The 16,330-nt window shown below is 45.8% G+C and overlaps 1 protein-coding gene across 7 annotated transcripts in view; it reads left to right on the top strand.

Moving 5' to 3' along the window:
• Positions 1-16,330, top strand: part of plekha7b (pleckstrin homology domain containing, family A member 7b) — a 72,456-nt gene that overhangs the window by 43,435 nt on the left and 12,691 nt on the right. For 5 of the 7 annotated variants that reach the window (XM_079736641.1, XM_079736639.1, XM_079736638.1 and 2 more), the window contains 11 exons: positions 2,711-2,889; positions 5,192-5,623; positions 5,840-6,431; positions 9,372-9,446; positions 10,026-10,160; positions 11,116-11,169; positions 12,878-12,946; positions 14,220-14,300; positions 14,580-14,729; positions 15,202-15,303; positions 15,659-15,827. In XM_079736641.1, coding sequence (XP_079592767.1) covers positions 2,711-2,889; positions 5,192-5,623; positions 5,840-6,431; positions 9,372-9,446; positions 10,026-10,160; positions 11,116-11,169; positions 12,878-12,946; positions 14,220-14,300; positions 14,580-14,729; positions 15,202-15,303; positions 15,659-15,827 — 2,038 coding nt within the window. The remainder of the gene's footprint in view (positions 1-2,710; positions 2,890-5,191; positions 5,624-5,839; positions 6,432-9,371; positions 9,447-10,025; positions 10,161-11,115; positions 11,170-12,877; positions 12,947-14,219; positions 14,301-14,579; positions 14,730-15,201; positions 15,304-15,658; positions 15,828-16,330) is intronic. The other 2 variants (XM_079736643.1, XM_079736640.1) reach the window with 1 other exon arrangement.

The following is a 16,330-nucleotide window of genomic DNA, read 5'->3' as shown; positions in this document are numbered from 1 at the left end:
CTGTTCTCAGGGGAGTAGATCTAATAGCTGAGGTGAGGCGGGCTCTGCTAATTACTCACCTTGCGTTGAACGAGCCTTTGCGCCCCTGCCGTGCAGTCTGGGCGGCCCCATATCAGAGCTGGGTATTTCATTAGATCCTACATGGCATCTTTGTCAAAGTGTTATTACTGCTACGTCTCTGGACCGGGCCGCAGCCAACCCATCCCGCTGAACGGTTCTGGTTTGTTCTGTACCATGTGTTTGTTGTATGTTTTCAGGATTGAGATGAGCTGATAGTTAAATAGATGGAGTTTTATTTGAAAAAAATAAATGACTAGGGTTATTTGAGTGTTTGTCCAGTGTGAGTTTGGAATGTGATAGTTGACACAGCAACTTTAGTTATGCTCAAAATGACAACACACTGCAGTCTTCAGACAAGGAATCCAGGGAGTGTGGTTGAGCTTAACAAGGGCTTCATATCAGATACCCCTCGGGCTGCCACACAGCAACACGCACTCTAATCCATGGTATAGGATGGTTTCCTTTCCCTCATTGAACCGCTCTTCATTGATGTTTTCCCAAGCCCAGACTGAAGAACAATCCCCACTCCTTTTGATCATGTCAACAATGATTTGGGGAGACTTCCTGTTGTTTTGTCTCATTTCACTGCGGCGCTCTCATTCTCTGTTGGGTCAATTGCTTCCTGTTGTTCCCCTGTGTGTCTGTGTGTGTGCGTATGTCTGTGTGTGTATATGTCTGTGTGTTTGTGTACATTGGTATGCGTATGCCTGTGTGTGTGTGTGTGTGTGTGTGTGTGTGTGTGTGTGTGTGTGTGCGTACCGAGGGAGTTCTGTTGCCAGCAGTTGGCAGCCCCTGTCTTGCATGAATAGGTATTTGATTTCACCAATCCCCATCGGCGTCTCGCCTTCCCCCAGCTCATTCTGTGCCACTGAATGTACAATATCTTGTGTGCATTCATGTCACATATACATACATGACGCAGCAGAAGTCATGGATGGACAATGCCAGCCTGTAATATGGAATGTTTGTTTTCATGCAAGTTTAGTTACTTTTTGTTTTTAATTTTGAATGTGCGTCCGTGTGCTATGTGTACGTTTGAATGCAGCAGTTCTGTAGCATCGTTTGGAACAGTAGAAGAGACTCCTGACCGGACCATGTCATTAATATTGTCCTCGACAGGTTCAGGTTACCATGGGAACCATAGCCGATTAGCAGCCCTATCAGAGGGTTGCATGGACCCACTATGGATTCAGTGTCATTTGGCATTTGCTTCCCCCCCCCCGCGCTCTACATCAGTCATCATATTCGGCCCATCATGGGAAAGGTGTGGTCGGCGAGTCTCACGGTGGTTCTGCCCACGTTTCCCACACGCCTCTCTTTCTTCATCGGCTTTCTTCGAGTCTTTCACCACATGTCACCATAGCATATTATTTGGCCTCCATGTCGCATGTGATTCAAGTCATTTCATCAAGGCGCCCTCCACGAGGACGGTCTGTGGGCACGTTCACATCGAATGATTCATCGATTTCTCTAGAATCCCCAATCCCACGTGCAGCCCGTGTTGCCTCTGGGTTTGTGTCTCATGTTATGCTTTCCACAAACCGCTGAGTAAACTTTTGAAAAGCCTTTTCTTGTTCCGCTTCTTGGATGATTTATTGTGTTCAACAAAGTGACATTTTCCTCCATATGGATGAAGTTTACTACTTCATCAATCTCATTCAGACAGAATGGAGATCATTTGAGTTAATTCCAGGCATAGATAATGGCCTGCGATTACCATTTGATGCAAAATATTTCTGACACAGACCATAACCATGGTTGTTGTAACCCAGATTTAAATGAATGACCCAATGACTCCAATACATATCAGAGTCATCTGAAAACAGTGAGATCAGCGAGATTCCAAGTAACACCGTGTTCATAACATATCCAGCACAGTGTAAACCAAGAGTAGACCAGTGTAATCCTTCTCCGTCATGGAATAACAACCTTGACTCCGGGTCGCCAGGCTGTCCGGTTGCCCCGTTGTTCCCCAGGGGGGAGCTCTGTCCCTGGGTTGTTTGGGGTTGTTTGGACGGGTAGGGACATAGGCCTTGGACACCGCAGGGTTATATCATGAGAGGGTAAAAAAGAGTGGAAAATGATTAACTCAGCAGACAACAGAGAGAGATGTGTGTGTGGAGTTGTGAGTGTGTGTGTGTGTGTGTGTACGTGTCTAGGTACTTTCCGCCGCTGTACCTGCAGTGTAAGGCTCTTTCGTGTTGGTCGTCGGCTGTACAGTTGCTTGGGCCCCTTTACCAATATGCTTACTGAAGGCATTGTGTATTGTGCTGCCATTTTGGCTTTGGTTTGATGCAGCAGAAAATTGATTATAGCGATATGTTGCATGCCTTTTGCTGTGCATGACAGCGAAAAGCTCTTATTTGACGCCGTTTTATGATGAATGCAGCTTTTTTTTCCCCCAGTTATTCACTTCTCCAGTCATGTGTAACTGTATATTTTTGTTTTCCATGCGACGACAGTTTTTGGTCATCAAAAACGCTAACGAAGCGCGGCTCCTTGCGGAGCTGCCTAGTGCTTGGATGTATTTACTCACCAAGCTCACTACCTGTACTACCTCACTGCTCTCTGTCCCCATACGGTTCTCACGTGCACTCCCCTCTCTCTCCCTTCCTCTCCCTCTCTCTCTCTCTCTCTCTCTCTCCGATAGGCCAGCCACACAGGAATGCGCTCCTACATTTACAATAAGAACTCTGTGATTGGCTCGCAGGCGGAACACTGCGGGATGCGAACGTACTTCTTCAGCGCCGACACCCAGGAGGACCTGAACGGCTGGATACGGGCCATGAATCAGGCCGCACGCATGCAGCAGAGCCACACGGTCAAAAGGTCTGTTGTCCCCCCCCCCACGCGAAGGTTGTCCACGAGGTTGTCCTCGGGAGGGCCGTCGTCCGTGACGCTCTTTCAGGAGTTCGGTTTGAATTAGAGCCTGGTTCAATGCGGTGTGCTTCAGGTTTTCAGCCGTATCGATCGGAATCGGCCCCTTTCTCTCTCGGATGAAAACAACATCTTGTCCTTGAGGCCCGGGTCCACAAATGGCTCTGCAAGATGGAATATAACAAGAAGAATATAGGATACAAAATGAAATGCATCAAAAAAAAACACAAATAATGAAAAAAAAAAAAGAAAAATACATTAATTCATGAATGCATTAATGAGGAGAAAAAACAATCATTGTTTCATTCCAGTAGTGGTATGTTGATGTGCATAAAAACAGACACATCTAATCATTGTTTCATACCAGTAGTTGTATGTTATAGTGCATACAGACAAACTCATAAAATCATTGTTTCATACCAGTAGTTGTATGTTGTAGTGCATACAGACAGACCAATCTAATCATTGTTTCATACCAGTAGTTGTATGTTGTGGTGCATACAGACAGACCAATCTAATCATTGTTTCATACCAGTAGTAGCATTTTGTAATGCATACAGACAGACCCATCTAATCTTTGTTTCATAGCAGTAGTTGTACTTTTTAGTGCATACACACATCTAACTATCTAAACAGGGGCTCCCAAAGGGTTTACTAATACATTGTACCCAATATAGAGACACCTTTAAATACCTTTAGCCACGTTTCCACCGCACACATATTATCCTTATACTAATACTGTACCCAAAAGTATAGTTAAAAAAGAAGTACACTTACTGTACCTCCCACACATGTTTCTTTCATCCCTCATGTTTAATTATTCATGTTGACGTTTGCTATAGTGTGGCGACATTGTTTTTCCACTGCGGTTCAGTGCTGCCTGGATGAGCACTGCTTGAGACAATTTAAAGGTGAAACGTCCCCAGACTCGATGGCCCTTATATGGGCTGAGCAGTAGTAAGACGCAGTCTGATCCATCTGCTGTGAGTACTATTGCACTGCAGTGGTCTGCAGCATCCATTCTGTTCTCTGTTGTTGGCCAGATGGAAACAGGCGTGAACGTTTTTGCTGCAGAATCCACATAGGCTATGTAATGCAATAAACAGTCAAATGCTGTAATTGTCGCTGTGGTACCCTCATTTTAATGTTTAAGACTTTTAAATAAGTTGGGGGGCACATTTCATAATTTGAGGACACAATTCCTTTGTTATTTTCCTTTATTGCCATCTTGTGGTCAATGTTGCTTACTACCGCTTATTCTATTCTATACAATTTTATTTTAAATTAACACAATATTGAAATAATACTGAAACCCGTATCAATTATTGAAGTTAAATAGTTTATCGTATCCTGTGTTCAATTATTGTTTCCCTTGGTATAATATTTAATTCGACTTATTCCTATAAATGGACCCTTTCAAAGAGTTTGGAAGGAAAGAAGAAATAGTTGTTAATCCATTGATTGATTATGCACAAATCATAATTTTAGTAAAATACTGATGATTCAGGAACTCCAGATTGAAGAGAGACTTTGCATACCCCAAGCTATTAGTTTAAAACAAAATGGCTGTCATTTCTAATCACCAGGGATTCTGTCTGTGTGGCTTTCTCTGCCAAGAGCTCTTAGGGTTTTATTTTTTCCATTCAAAAAATTAAAGTGTGTGGGTGTAAAACGTATTGAAATGCTCCCTATGGTGCCTTCGTCCCTCCACAGAGAAATTAGCAAAGATTCAGCCGTATATGTAACTTCTTCCCTCCCTGGAGTGGAACATTACTTGCAGCATGTCATGAGGTTAATACATTAGTGGCCCATTGTGGTTCATGTTACCCCATCTCTCTGTTGCAGGAATATTGCGCTCTCTCGCTGTAGTGTGAATTAAGAGTGAGCAAGCAGCCTGTTAGATTAGTTTGATCGAGGTGTGTTTCACAATCTGTGCCAACACCCTTTGTGGCATTACGTGTAATATAAATCGGTACAGGTTTATAATTATAGGTTATGTCTGTCCCTCGTCTCAGGACTGAATTAAAGGTTTCAAATTTCCCTTCCACTGAGAACCCTCACCCGCTCTAACACAAACATACTTGTATTTGCTACGGACAATGTTAGATGTTTTCAAGGACCATAGACCTTGACCGTCTGCATCTTTGTCATTGCACTTAAGTGTATTATTGTGTTTATTGTTGATTCAAATTGACTGCATCAGAAGTTGCAGTTCTATGAGGATCTAAGGATCGTTGGTCTCTGTGGGTTCCAGAGAGCTGGAGAGGCCTGAGAAGGCAGCGGTGGTTCAGCAACAAGCCGTCCCCCAGAGCCATCACTCCGGAGGTGGGAAGCAGAATGCCCCCCACCGAGCCGAGAGGGAGGAGCCCCAGGACAACGGTGTCCGATTGGCCCCCGGCGAGGAGGTTCGGTACGGCCTGGAGATCCACGGGAGGCCCCCCCAGCCCGCCACCGGGGAGGAGGGGAGGGCTGACGGCCGCGCGCCCGACCCGGGCCCCGGCCCCGGCCCCAGGAACGGCCACCTGACCGTGACCCATGTGTCGCTGCCCTCGGAGGCCAACGGGAACGCCGGGTACAAGCGGGGCCCGGGCCCCCGGAAGAGCACCGAGAAGGAGGTGCAGAGGAAGACGGCCCTGGCTCAGGTGGAGCACTGGGTCAAAGTTCAGAAAGGGGACCCCCCCATGAGGTCAGCTTCACGAATTCCACCCACACTAATGACAACCTTTTGAGGGTCTATGATTCACACTACGATAAAAAAAAAATATGCACATGAGTATATTAATTAAAATGTTGATAAGCAGTAAATAAGATCCTCTAACAAATTTTACAGTAAAGAATATATTGATTGAAGTTAGCATTGACGTGAAGAGTCTCTTGTCCACCCCCCCCCATGTCCCCGCAGCGCGCCGTCGGCCGAGTACCACCCCCCCCGCCGGACCCCGCCCACCAAGCCCAAAGCCAACGGCGGCATGGCGGACCCCTCCCTCCCCTCCCTCCCCTCCCCCTCCTACCTCTCCTTGCCCAAGTGCGCGGCCCACCTCCCGGCCAGCGCCAGCTCCCCGCCGGCGGCCAGCAAGCTGACCAGCGACTACAAGTACGCCCACGACCGCCTCAGCCACTTCTGCATGTCCACGGACGAGCGGACGGCCACCAAGGAGGGCATGGTGTGGCAGCTGTACGAGTGGCAGCAGCGGCAGCAGTTCCGCCACGGCAGCCCCACCGCGCCCATCTACACCCCGGGGCCGGGCTTCCTGGACGCCTCGGCCTTCCGCGTCACCGTGGAGATGCCCCGCTCCATCTCGGTGCCCCCGTCGCCCTCGGACCTGCAGCCGCCGCGCGTGCCCGCCTCCTTCAAGCCCCTGTCCCCCCGGCGGCCCCACACCCCGCTGGGCCGCGTGACGGTGAAGCCCCTGGACGACGGGGCGGTGGCGCCCCCTCCTGGGGACTGCACAATGTCCCACTCGCCCAGGAGCGTCTGTGCCCCGCTGTCTCAGGTAAGCTCATAGCTCTGGGTCAGGACGCATATAGAGACCACATGCATCTCAAGATTTCTCACGATTGTTATAATAATATTAATAATTTTTCCATTAATGATGGTACGATTTCCTTTCCCTATTATGCATAAATGATGCAGGGTAACCAAAAGTACCTAAGCTTGTTTACAAGAGGAAAAGCTCTTTACCTAACTTGCTTAAGGCCTACGTTTGAGTTAACCACATCCGTGCCTGCAGCACGCAGTGGTATTTAGGAAGTGGTTAACCTCTATCATTGAACTCTCATAGACCTAGATTATGGGGATGTGGTTTTGTTTGGAGGACTTCTTGACATAAAAGCTCAAATTATTGTCCAGGTATTATACATCAAATGTGTAAATAGTTATTAATATTCAACATCAACATTATAAACATTATTATAGAGTTTAATTCTGAAGGTTTCCTTTTTTTTCGTCATGGTTAATTATCTACCTTAACAACGTTCACAAACTTGAAATCTTTTATGACGATAACTGTGGGTTTTCAGGTGGACTATTACTAGATTGAAAGCTCATGAAAGCTGAGAGTCAGCATATGTCAGAGACATAATATCAGCCCGGTGGCCTGGCTAGAGGGAAAACGGTTTGGCTCTGCTTCTCTCTGTGGCCATCAAGACCTCCTTCCGTGAATGGGTCGGATCGTTTGTGTGATTAACGATGGATGTTAAGACGGTCGTAAATGTACACTCTTCAGACCTGGTGGATTTCGGAATGAACCCAGCTGTGGTGGAACAGAAAATACTGATGTTTTGCTAAACCTTTGGGTTTAAAGTTGAAGGGATTTTGAAGTTGGTTGGCCACCTCAGTCTTTGACAGATAAATATATAAAATCTTGGTAATAGTGGTTGAATTTAACAATGCAGTGACATTTGTTGTGGAAATGATCATGGTTACAACTGTATTTCTCGACAATGTCCTGTTGTGTCCTGAGTATATGAATGTACTGTTTAGGTAATAATAGTTTGAATCATTAGGCAGATGCTAACATGGCTGTTATCCTCATGGTCGTCTGAGTCGTGTTAGTAATATTTATATTAGCACTGCAATTTCTATGTAAAAACATGTTTGACTGCTTTTAGATAAAGAAATGGCAAAATAGTGGCCTTAATTTTCAAGCTAAAATATCCCATGTTATTTATAATCAGGGATACTGCAGAAGTCCGATCTATACTTGGCCTGTCTCGTGAGGCGTTGTGAGTGAGAGATCATCAGAGCTCAGACGGCCACTTCCACCGGGAAAACACTGGGAACAGCTATTACTGGCATGGGACGGTGGAGAAACAGAACGATTCTCATGTAGGAAAAAGCAGCAACATCTCAAAAAGCACAAAGGTTCAGCTGTTCACCCGCCATTCTAATTTGAGAGCTTCCCCCTGATCTTCACGTGGAGGATGCAAGAGTTGCGGAGCAAAACAAGGGGTCGCCCTGGGAAGATTAGCCCAGTCTCAGCATTCCCAGCGCACAACATTTTGAAGCTGATGTGAATCACACTGCATTTCACACAGTCCACGCCCAGGCCTCTTCCAACAGGTGGTGTGTGTGTGTGTTCATGTGTGTGTGTGTGTGTGTGTGACTGTGTGTTTTAGTTTGGCAAAGGCTCCCTATGTTCCCCAACTCTCCCGCTGAGGTTCAGAAAACACACACACACACACACACACACACACACACACACACACACACACACATGCAGACACAGTGCCACGCCACCGCGGGTTCGCGCTCAAAGTCTCGCCTGTCATCCACACCCAGCGCTGCCTCCCGACCACACCCTCCACATGTGAGAACGTCTCTGTGCACTCCTTTGCCACATCAGCCAACACACACACACACACACACACCAGCCCTTGTAACCAGAACGCTGGCTGTGCACAAGTAAACTGTCACATACGTTCTGCTGCCTTGTCGTCATTGCCGCCTTTCCTTTACTGTCGCTCTAGGTTACTAATTAGACACGTCTCCATGACAATTATACACAATTATAAAAAACAGCCGCAGTGAGAGAGAGAGACAGAGAGACAGAGAGACAGAGAGAGATTGGGTTTCCTAACAAAGTGTGAGGCAAGTGGCTACGCAGGGCCATTCCTGGGAGCAATGGGAACTAATTATAGTTGTCAGATGAACTTAAGTTTTGGTGAACCCAGCATGTTTAAGGCTGATGGGGCTCCGTGTGCGGCTATCAGGCCTGTGTGTTGGCGTTGCGCGGCACCTCTGAGGAATACCATTAGAGAGTGTGCGTTATTAACAGCGAATGCAACTAGCCCAGGGCCTCCTCCACACACAACCTATAAACATCTCAACTCCGTCTCAAACATCAGCAAGCGCTCTCGCTCTTTCTTCAGATCTCGGATTTGAATAAAAAACCTATTATGCAGCAAAAAAAATAGTGGCAGGGGAATCTCAGAGGGGAGGCTGCTCTTGCTGGTAGCAAACAAATGTTATTTTAAGAAAGCAGGTTTGGGATAATTTATGTGTAGTTAATTAAATCTCTTGTTGTTTGTGTCCTTTTAATGTTTGTGCGGTGGGCCTAGCCTTACTAATTCTGCGTGTTAAGCAAAAATGTCAAATTTCCCTAAGCCATCTAGCGTCAGGAGTTACGCCACACCTTGTTCCAAGCTAACGCAGGACACATCAAATAATGAGAGGGAGGAAAGGAATATGTGCTGTGTCCGTGGAATTCTTTGAACAAACTTATCAGGAATACATTGACTTGAGCCACAATGTTAACTTGAGCACATAACTTTCTTTCATTCTTTTGAACCAAATGAAAGTGGAATGAGAAAGATGAGTGTTTGGAGTGTAAACACTCCAAATTTTACTCCTACAATTCTTTATGCCGCTTTCATAGAGGCTTGTTGTTGTTGTTGTTGTAAGTGGTGAGGGAATGTGTTGTGTGTCTCCACAGATGGAAAGAAGGTCGATGCCAGCCATGGGATACATCACACACACCGTCAGTGCTCCGAGCTTGCACGGCAAAACGGTCTGACTCTCTGCAATACACATTCTGCATGTCAAACAAAATGTGGCCTGACTTTTTGAAATGCATGTGCCACTTAACATTACATGACTACTAATATACTGCTTGGGATTCTTACACGGTCAAAGTCTTTTATTTTTTTTAAGATCAACTTCTTGATCCAAGAGCTAAAGACTCTTCAATCCAATCAAACTAATACACTGTAAAAGCAGTTATAACCCCCCCCCCCCTCACACACACACACACACACACTGCCTCTATGCATCAGAAATGCACCAGTCTAATAATAACTACAAACATTCCAGCTCTTTCCACATTTAGAGCAGGCTATGATGAGGGTCACCCAACACCTTGCATGAACCTGATGGAATTCCTTGCAAAGTGACCAAATGAGCTCCCGTGCGCGGGCGAGTCCTCCACCATTCGGGTCTCTCTCTCTCTCTCTCTCTCTCTCCCTCTCTCTCTCTCTCTCTCTGCCGCTGCCCACGTGTCCTGTAAACGGGTTGGCATGGTTCTGAATGATCTGCTCCCTTGCATCTCTTGCCCTCTGTTGCCCGTTACGCCGGCCGGGCCTGGCTGCAGCCAGAGGAGCTGACCCTGCTCCTCATACAGCTCCGGAGGCACCAGGCCAAGATGGCCAGTGTTCTTAGCCCCACTGACGGTTTTGCTCCACTGCCACCCCTCCAGCAGAACGGCCTCCTGGGCCCCAGCCTTCAGGTCAGGGGCCCTTTAACCTCCGCCCCCCCCCCCCCCCCCCCCCATCCAGCACCCATCCCACAACATACCGTGCAACACAGCTTGCCCTTCATCATCGTTGCACGGTGTGGTCCCCCTCCCTGCTCCCCCATGCCAGCCCACCTCTCCCCTCCACGTCCTCCATCACACTGGGCAGTGTGTCGGCATTGCTTCCTTGTGTTTGGTTTGTTTTCATTGGATCTTTCAAGTGTTGAACAGATTCTAGCACTACGGACTGTGAATTGCCATTTTTTTGGACTTTGTTCCTAAGGGAAAGTCCCAACTTTTCTACGAACCATTTCCACAAAGTGTTCTGGCTTTGTGTGACTTCGTTAATTTGAATATGAATTATCCCAAATGGCAAGCATGTTGCTGGCGATCCTCGGATTAAGATGTTGCCTTCGGTCAGCGCAAACAACACAAATACATCTGTGATTAAAATAAATAAAAAACAGTAACGTAATGCTGAGTCATGCACACCCTGTATCACCCCAACTATATGTAATTCCATGTAACAATGCGTCAAAGCGTTCCGAAGCCCCTATTGGCTACTGTCTCCCTGAGGACGTGTGCACTGCTCTGACTTGTGCACTGTAATCTCCATCTCCAAACATGTCCCCATGCTTTAGTCGTGCTTTTTACACATTGGTGTACAAAGCCCAATTCAAAACTTGAGTCATACACATGTGAGGCCTCTCTCTGTAGCTCTCATGGTTGCATGTATGCATACAACGCTTCTTGTGCTGAAGAAAAGTTTCAATGTTAAAGCACTCACACATTACATCAGGATGAATTAGGAATCTGTGCTTTGTCAGCGCAGTCTTTAGTGTGGCCCATTCAAAGCCGGAGAAAAAAACACTGAACAATGCCTTCAAGACACCCAGAATCCTTTGCAGCTTCATCACATTTGCTTTGTCTCTCCACTGTTCATCTTAAGGCTGACGACACATACATTCAACTGAAGAAGGACCTGGACTATCTAGATCTGAAGGTGGGCCGCATCCTACACCCAGAACCCCCCAACATCACCTTTCCTTTCCCCTCCACCCCCACCGCTTCCCCCTAACCGCTTCTTCTTCACCCTTTAGGCTTTCTCTTTCTAACGCTGGGAATGAAGTTGATATCTCTATGTTGACTTGGAAACGGTGGTGACTTTAATGTTAGGAACACTTACCTAGCAGGCTTGAAGGCACTTCAAATCAAAAGTTGAATTAACCTTTTTCTTAGTGTTCTGATGGCAATGTACAAATAATATAATAAATGAATACCATTACTTTGATAGAACAAGTAACAGTAGATTCACATAGATTGATGGAGATCACAACACAGTATGAGATGGCCTTTTCACATGCACTCAATCGAAAGAAAGCGCATGTGAAAAAATGTGATTCTTCATTTGCCTAAAACTTGATCTTAGGAATACTGAGGTGAATTGAACTTCAAACCTATCGAACTACATATTGACCGATGCTTAACACAGAGTTGCTACGTTGATGTATCTCCTACATGTATACTATGTTTCACAACATTGCAAAGCTTTGGACCTGTATGAATGGTTTTGTATGTATAGCATCACAACATCCCCCATCAATAACCCACTGGGCAGCGTGTCGGTTGTTTGCAGAGTGGAGGGGTGTGTGGTGCGGTCATCCCACCTTGTGCATTCATACACTTTCACTCTGTAACACCTCTTCCATTTCCTGTTTTCAAAACAGATCCAAAATATTGACCCGATGATTGTTTCAGTACACAGTGTGCTTGAAAGCTCCACTCCGGGTTTTGGGTACAGTTGGAATGTAAGGATGGTGTGCATACAAAGAGAAACTCTCCCACTGCATTACGAATGGAATGTACCCGTACTCTGGCAATGTTCACTGACCGCAGAATAATATGTAATGTATTTCCACCTGTCTTTTACATATATGACTCTGTTGGCCTGGTTGTCCATATGGGTAACTGTGATGTAGGATGGATTGTTTCGCACGCAGATGTCCATGCATGCCGGTGTACACTACTCCACGCCATGTATTTTCCGTGTATGTCGCAACCACAACCTTCATCTAAAAGAACCATACGACATGACCCAAGGGTGCTCTTTTCAAACAAATGTGCTGCTCTAACAGATTATGAGGGCAAGCTATCCATAGTATTTACAAAATATTTCTTTATGGCGATGAACCATACCTTTGGGTAGTCCACCTTGCTGTTAGAAAATAACAACTCTCTATTGTTTTCATAGGTTGTGCATCAGAAACATCCTTGTAGCATTAGTTAGAGTTCATAATCCCCTCCCTCATGGTTCAAATGGATCACAAAGCTGCCAAAACTGCCAAAGTAATGAGCAGCCAGGAAAGAGCAGCTTTGTGGTTGTCTGTCGTTCTGGCTTGCCTCAAATCAAAGATTGCAGATGCTGCCTCTTCATAAATAATTTCTGCATAATGTTTCATTATATTAGCTTCTGCATTTTTGTGTCAGCGATGTGTTGTTTTTCCCCCCTTTATTTTAAAAGCCTTGCGTAGTTCAAATGCACTAATTTTGACGTTGTGATGCAGCCGTACAGTATGCTTTTGCCTGAACTATCATTCGGTGAATGTCCTCAGCTTCTATTGAATGACCGTGAAAAAGTGGCCATCTGTAAGATATTGCTGCTGATACTATTTATTGTTTAAACAGGAATTGTCTGTGTCTGCTCAATGCAGGTGACTGGACGTGAAAGCCTGAAGGAAAGAGCATTGAAACCCGTCAAAATAGCAGAAAGCGATGCTGATGTAAGTGAATTAAACTCCCATAGAACCCCTACAGAGACTGATAAACTGATAAACAAGTGTTTTATCTCTTTAGTCCTTCTTCACTTTAAGAATATTCTTTTTCACACACAAGTCACTACAGAGAGACTGTTGTAGTGTGTGTGTGTGTGTGTGCATGCGTATATGTGTGTGGGTGTTGGTGTGTGTGTGGATGTGAGGTTGGGTGTGTGTGTTCTTTAGTTTTGGTAAACAGAGGATGAAGAGGTATGTGTGTGTGCATACACATGGTTACACTGTGGGGACATTTCTCCTCGCTGCACAGTGAGGACCTTGTTGGCCGACCACATCTTTTACTTCAAGCACTGCAATTTAAAGGGAAAAATACATGTAATGGGACTTTTAGATGTCTGGCTGTTAAATTTTTCAGTTTGATTTGCCCGGGTTCGCTCCTCTTCGTCTTTGTTTTGTGCTAAATAGAAGGTAAATAACATGGATGGCCTGTCTTTTCATCATTAGCATTGTTCTGCTTTAACAATTTATACAAAATTGTGCGTGAAATTGTTGGAACAATGAATATTTCATGCAATTAAAAACAACAATATAAGGCAGCAAAATAAAAACAGCTTAATTATTAATTGAACAGAATGATAAATAGAGCTGGAAAAAAATATGCACTCCGGAAAACACTGCAAGCCTGGCAGTTGTGTTGTTTTCATAAACACATAACCCATTTCTGGGAAAACAAATATGCCACCCTCAATCAGAATGGCTTTCTAAAAAAAAAAAGAATGAATTAGAAAATATGGATTTTTGATTATGATTACTCATAATGGGCATCCTCACCACCCCGGCTAGTCGGGTATATAGCTTCTCTTTGATATCTCCCAGTGCGCAGACGAGAGCTGCAACTCCTCAGGGCATTTCACGTAGATGAGCCATATTGACATATGGACACCCAGAAGTCTGCAGTCGGGGATCAATTCGTCTTGTTATTAGAGCACAGTTGACAGAAGTAGGAGACGGAGGCCAAATGCTGAATCTCCTCAGACACCACCAGCTAGCTCAGAAGAAAGCCTCTGAACAACAGCCTAGTTTTTGTTTAATTAGAAAGTACTGTTGTGTGTCTGTTGAGTGTTTTCTTTAATCAGAGTGTAGACTGTTTTGTGTATCACGTCTTGTATTTTATTATATGAAGACTTGTATGTGTTTTATTTAATCAGACGGTAGACTTGTTTGTGTCTCTGAAGTGTGTTTTATTTAACCAGAGTATATTTGGACTGTATTTGTCCTCTAGGTGAAACTGAGTAGGCTGTGTGAGCAGGACAAGATCCTTCAGGACCTAGAAGCAACGATACGCGCTTTGAAGGAAGACAAGGTTTGTGCCGGGGCTTTATGTTGATTGAGTACATTTGTTTTACAGCGCTTAGAAATGATAACCCATTTTTTCTGTTGTCTTCTAACTGCTGTGAGGCTGTTGTGCATGTTGTTTGGTTGTTGTGATGTTATGGGTTTATGGTGATGTTGTGAGTGTTGAAGCGTTGTTGTGAATGTTTGACGGTTGTTCTGAATGTTTAAGTGTTGTTGTGAACGTTGTAGTGAACGTGGCCTGATGAGGTTGTGGGACTACTGGTCACTGATGTCGTCTCCTGAGCAGGACAAGTTGGAGTCGGTGCTGGACGTCTCCCACCAGCAGATGGAGCAGTATCAGGACCAGCCAGCCCACGCTGAGAAGATCGCCTACCAGCAGAGGTTACTGCAGGAGGACGTGGTGCACATCCGCGCTGACATCTCCCAGGTGTCCACGGTAGGAAGTCCCACCCTCCAGCCGGTTTAACATGTCCTTCAAGGAGACGCCCCCCCACGGCCCCAGCAGGTCAACTTGTCCTTCAAGGAGACGCCCCCCATGACCCCACCTGGTTTAACATGTCCTTCAAGGCGAAGTCCAAACGCCTCCAGCCAACACTTTCTCACAAACTTTCCGGAACTCAGACATAGTAAATGAGAAAAGTAGACACAAAAGAAGATATGGTATATGTCATGAATCTCTATTTGTTTATTTGAAAAAGACAAGGCTCATTTGAGAAGAAAATCTCAATGAGTATCCTGGCAGAGACAAGCAGCAGAAGTGCAGTACGGTCCTCTAACAGACAGACCATATATGGCAATATACCCCGAAAGAGTAAACTAAACAAATAACAGCAAGCAGGAGTCCTCCATCATTCAGCTGTGCATTAGAAAGGGAATCATGGGGCATGTTGCTGCGGTGTGTTATGCAGGAGATGGAGAACGCCTGGGGGGAGTACAGCCGTCTGGAGGGCGATGTGGACTGGCTCCGCTCAGCCTTGCAGGCCCAGATGAACCGCAATGACATCTCTCAGGTCTGTGGCTGGAAAACACTGGCGCACACACACACACACACACACACACACACACAAGAGACACACACACATAAGGTCTGTGGCTGGAAAATATTGATAGACACTGCACACAGATACATACACATGCACATGTGTATGCAAAGACACACACACAAGCACACACACACACACACACACACACACACTAAATGCTTACCTCGCTTGCCTTTGTGTGTTTGTAACTTGATTGGAGCATGTGTTTGTGAATGTTTGTGTGCATGCATGTGTGTGTTTGTGTGTCTTCATCCGTACCTGCCCATCTCTATTCCCTTACCCATGCCCTTGTCCACACCCTCTGCTGTCCTTGACCGAGCAGCAGGAGAAGGCTGAGCTGAGGAAGGAGCTGTGGAGGATGGAAGACGTGATGGCGGGCCTGAGCTCCAGCAAGGCCAACTACAAGGTCACCCTCTCCTCTGTGACCAACCCAGGTGAGAGGAGTGCAGTGTCCGCCAACCCGACCCACACGCACTGGGACCCACAGAGAGGTAGAGACACTCGAACGACGCCCGTCATGTTGTTGTTTACTGAGTCACGTCTTAAGGGGCCCTATTATACCACCACCTTTTCCTGTGCCTTAGTGACATCGCAAGTGGGAGTGCCCACCGAGATGTATGATGGATAGACATGCAGCATTCGCTATATTCCACTGGTTAGGCTAATAGACTGATCTATTCAGCGTACATCTAGGTGGACACGCCCTCTTTTGATGTCACTGAGGCACAGGAAGAGGCAGTTTTGTAACGACTAATCAAACTCACACCTGGTGGTATAATAGCCCTTTAAGATGATTTTTTTCTGTCATTCTTGATGTTTGGAAACTAAACAAGACTCGAATCTGAATCTGAATGAATGAAACACCGGTTAAACCACGTGTTCTAACTGTATGCTGTATGCAAGCTGCCATGCTAATTCAAAGGAAGTGCCGTCCATTCAAAGGATACACTTGGGTCCCAGGCCTTGAGAGGCTCCTCACGTGGGGATAAAAAGC

Source organism: Pollachius pollachius (assembly GCF_949987615.1).
Source record: "Pollachius pollachius genome assembly, chromosome: 5".
NCBI classification, from domain to species: domain Eukaryota; kingdom Metazoa; phylum Chordata; class Actinopteri; order Gadiformes; family Gadidae; genus Pollachius; species Pollachius pollachius.
The sequence above is the reverse complement of the archived record's forward strand: the minus strand, read 5'-3'. Positions and strand labels throughout refer to the sequence as shown.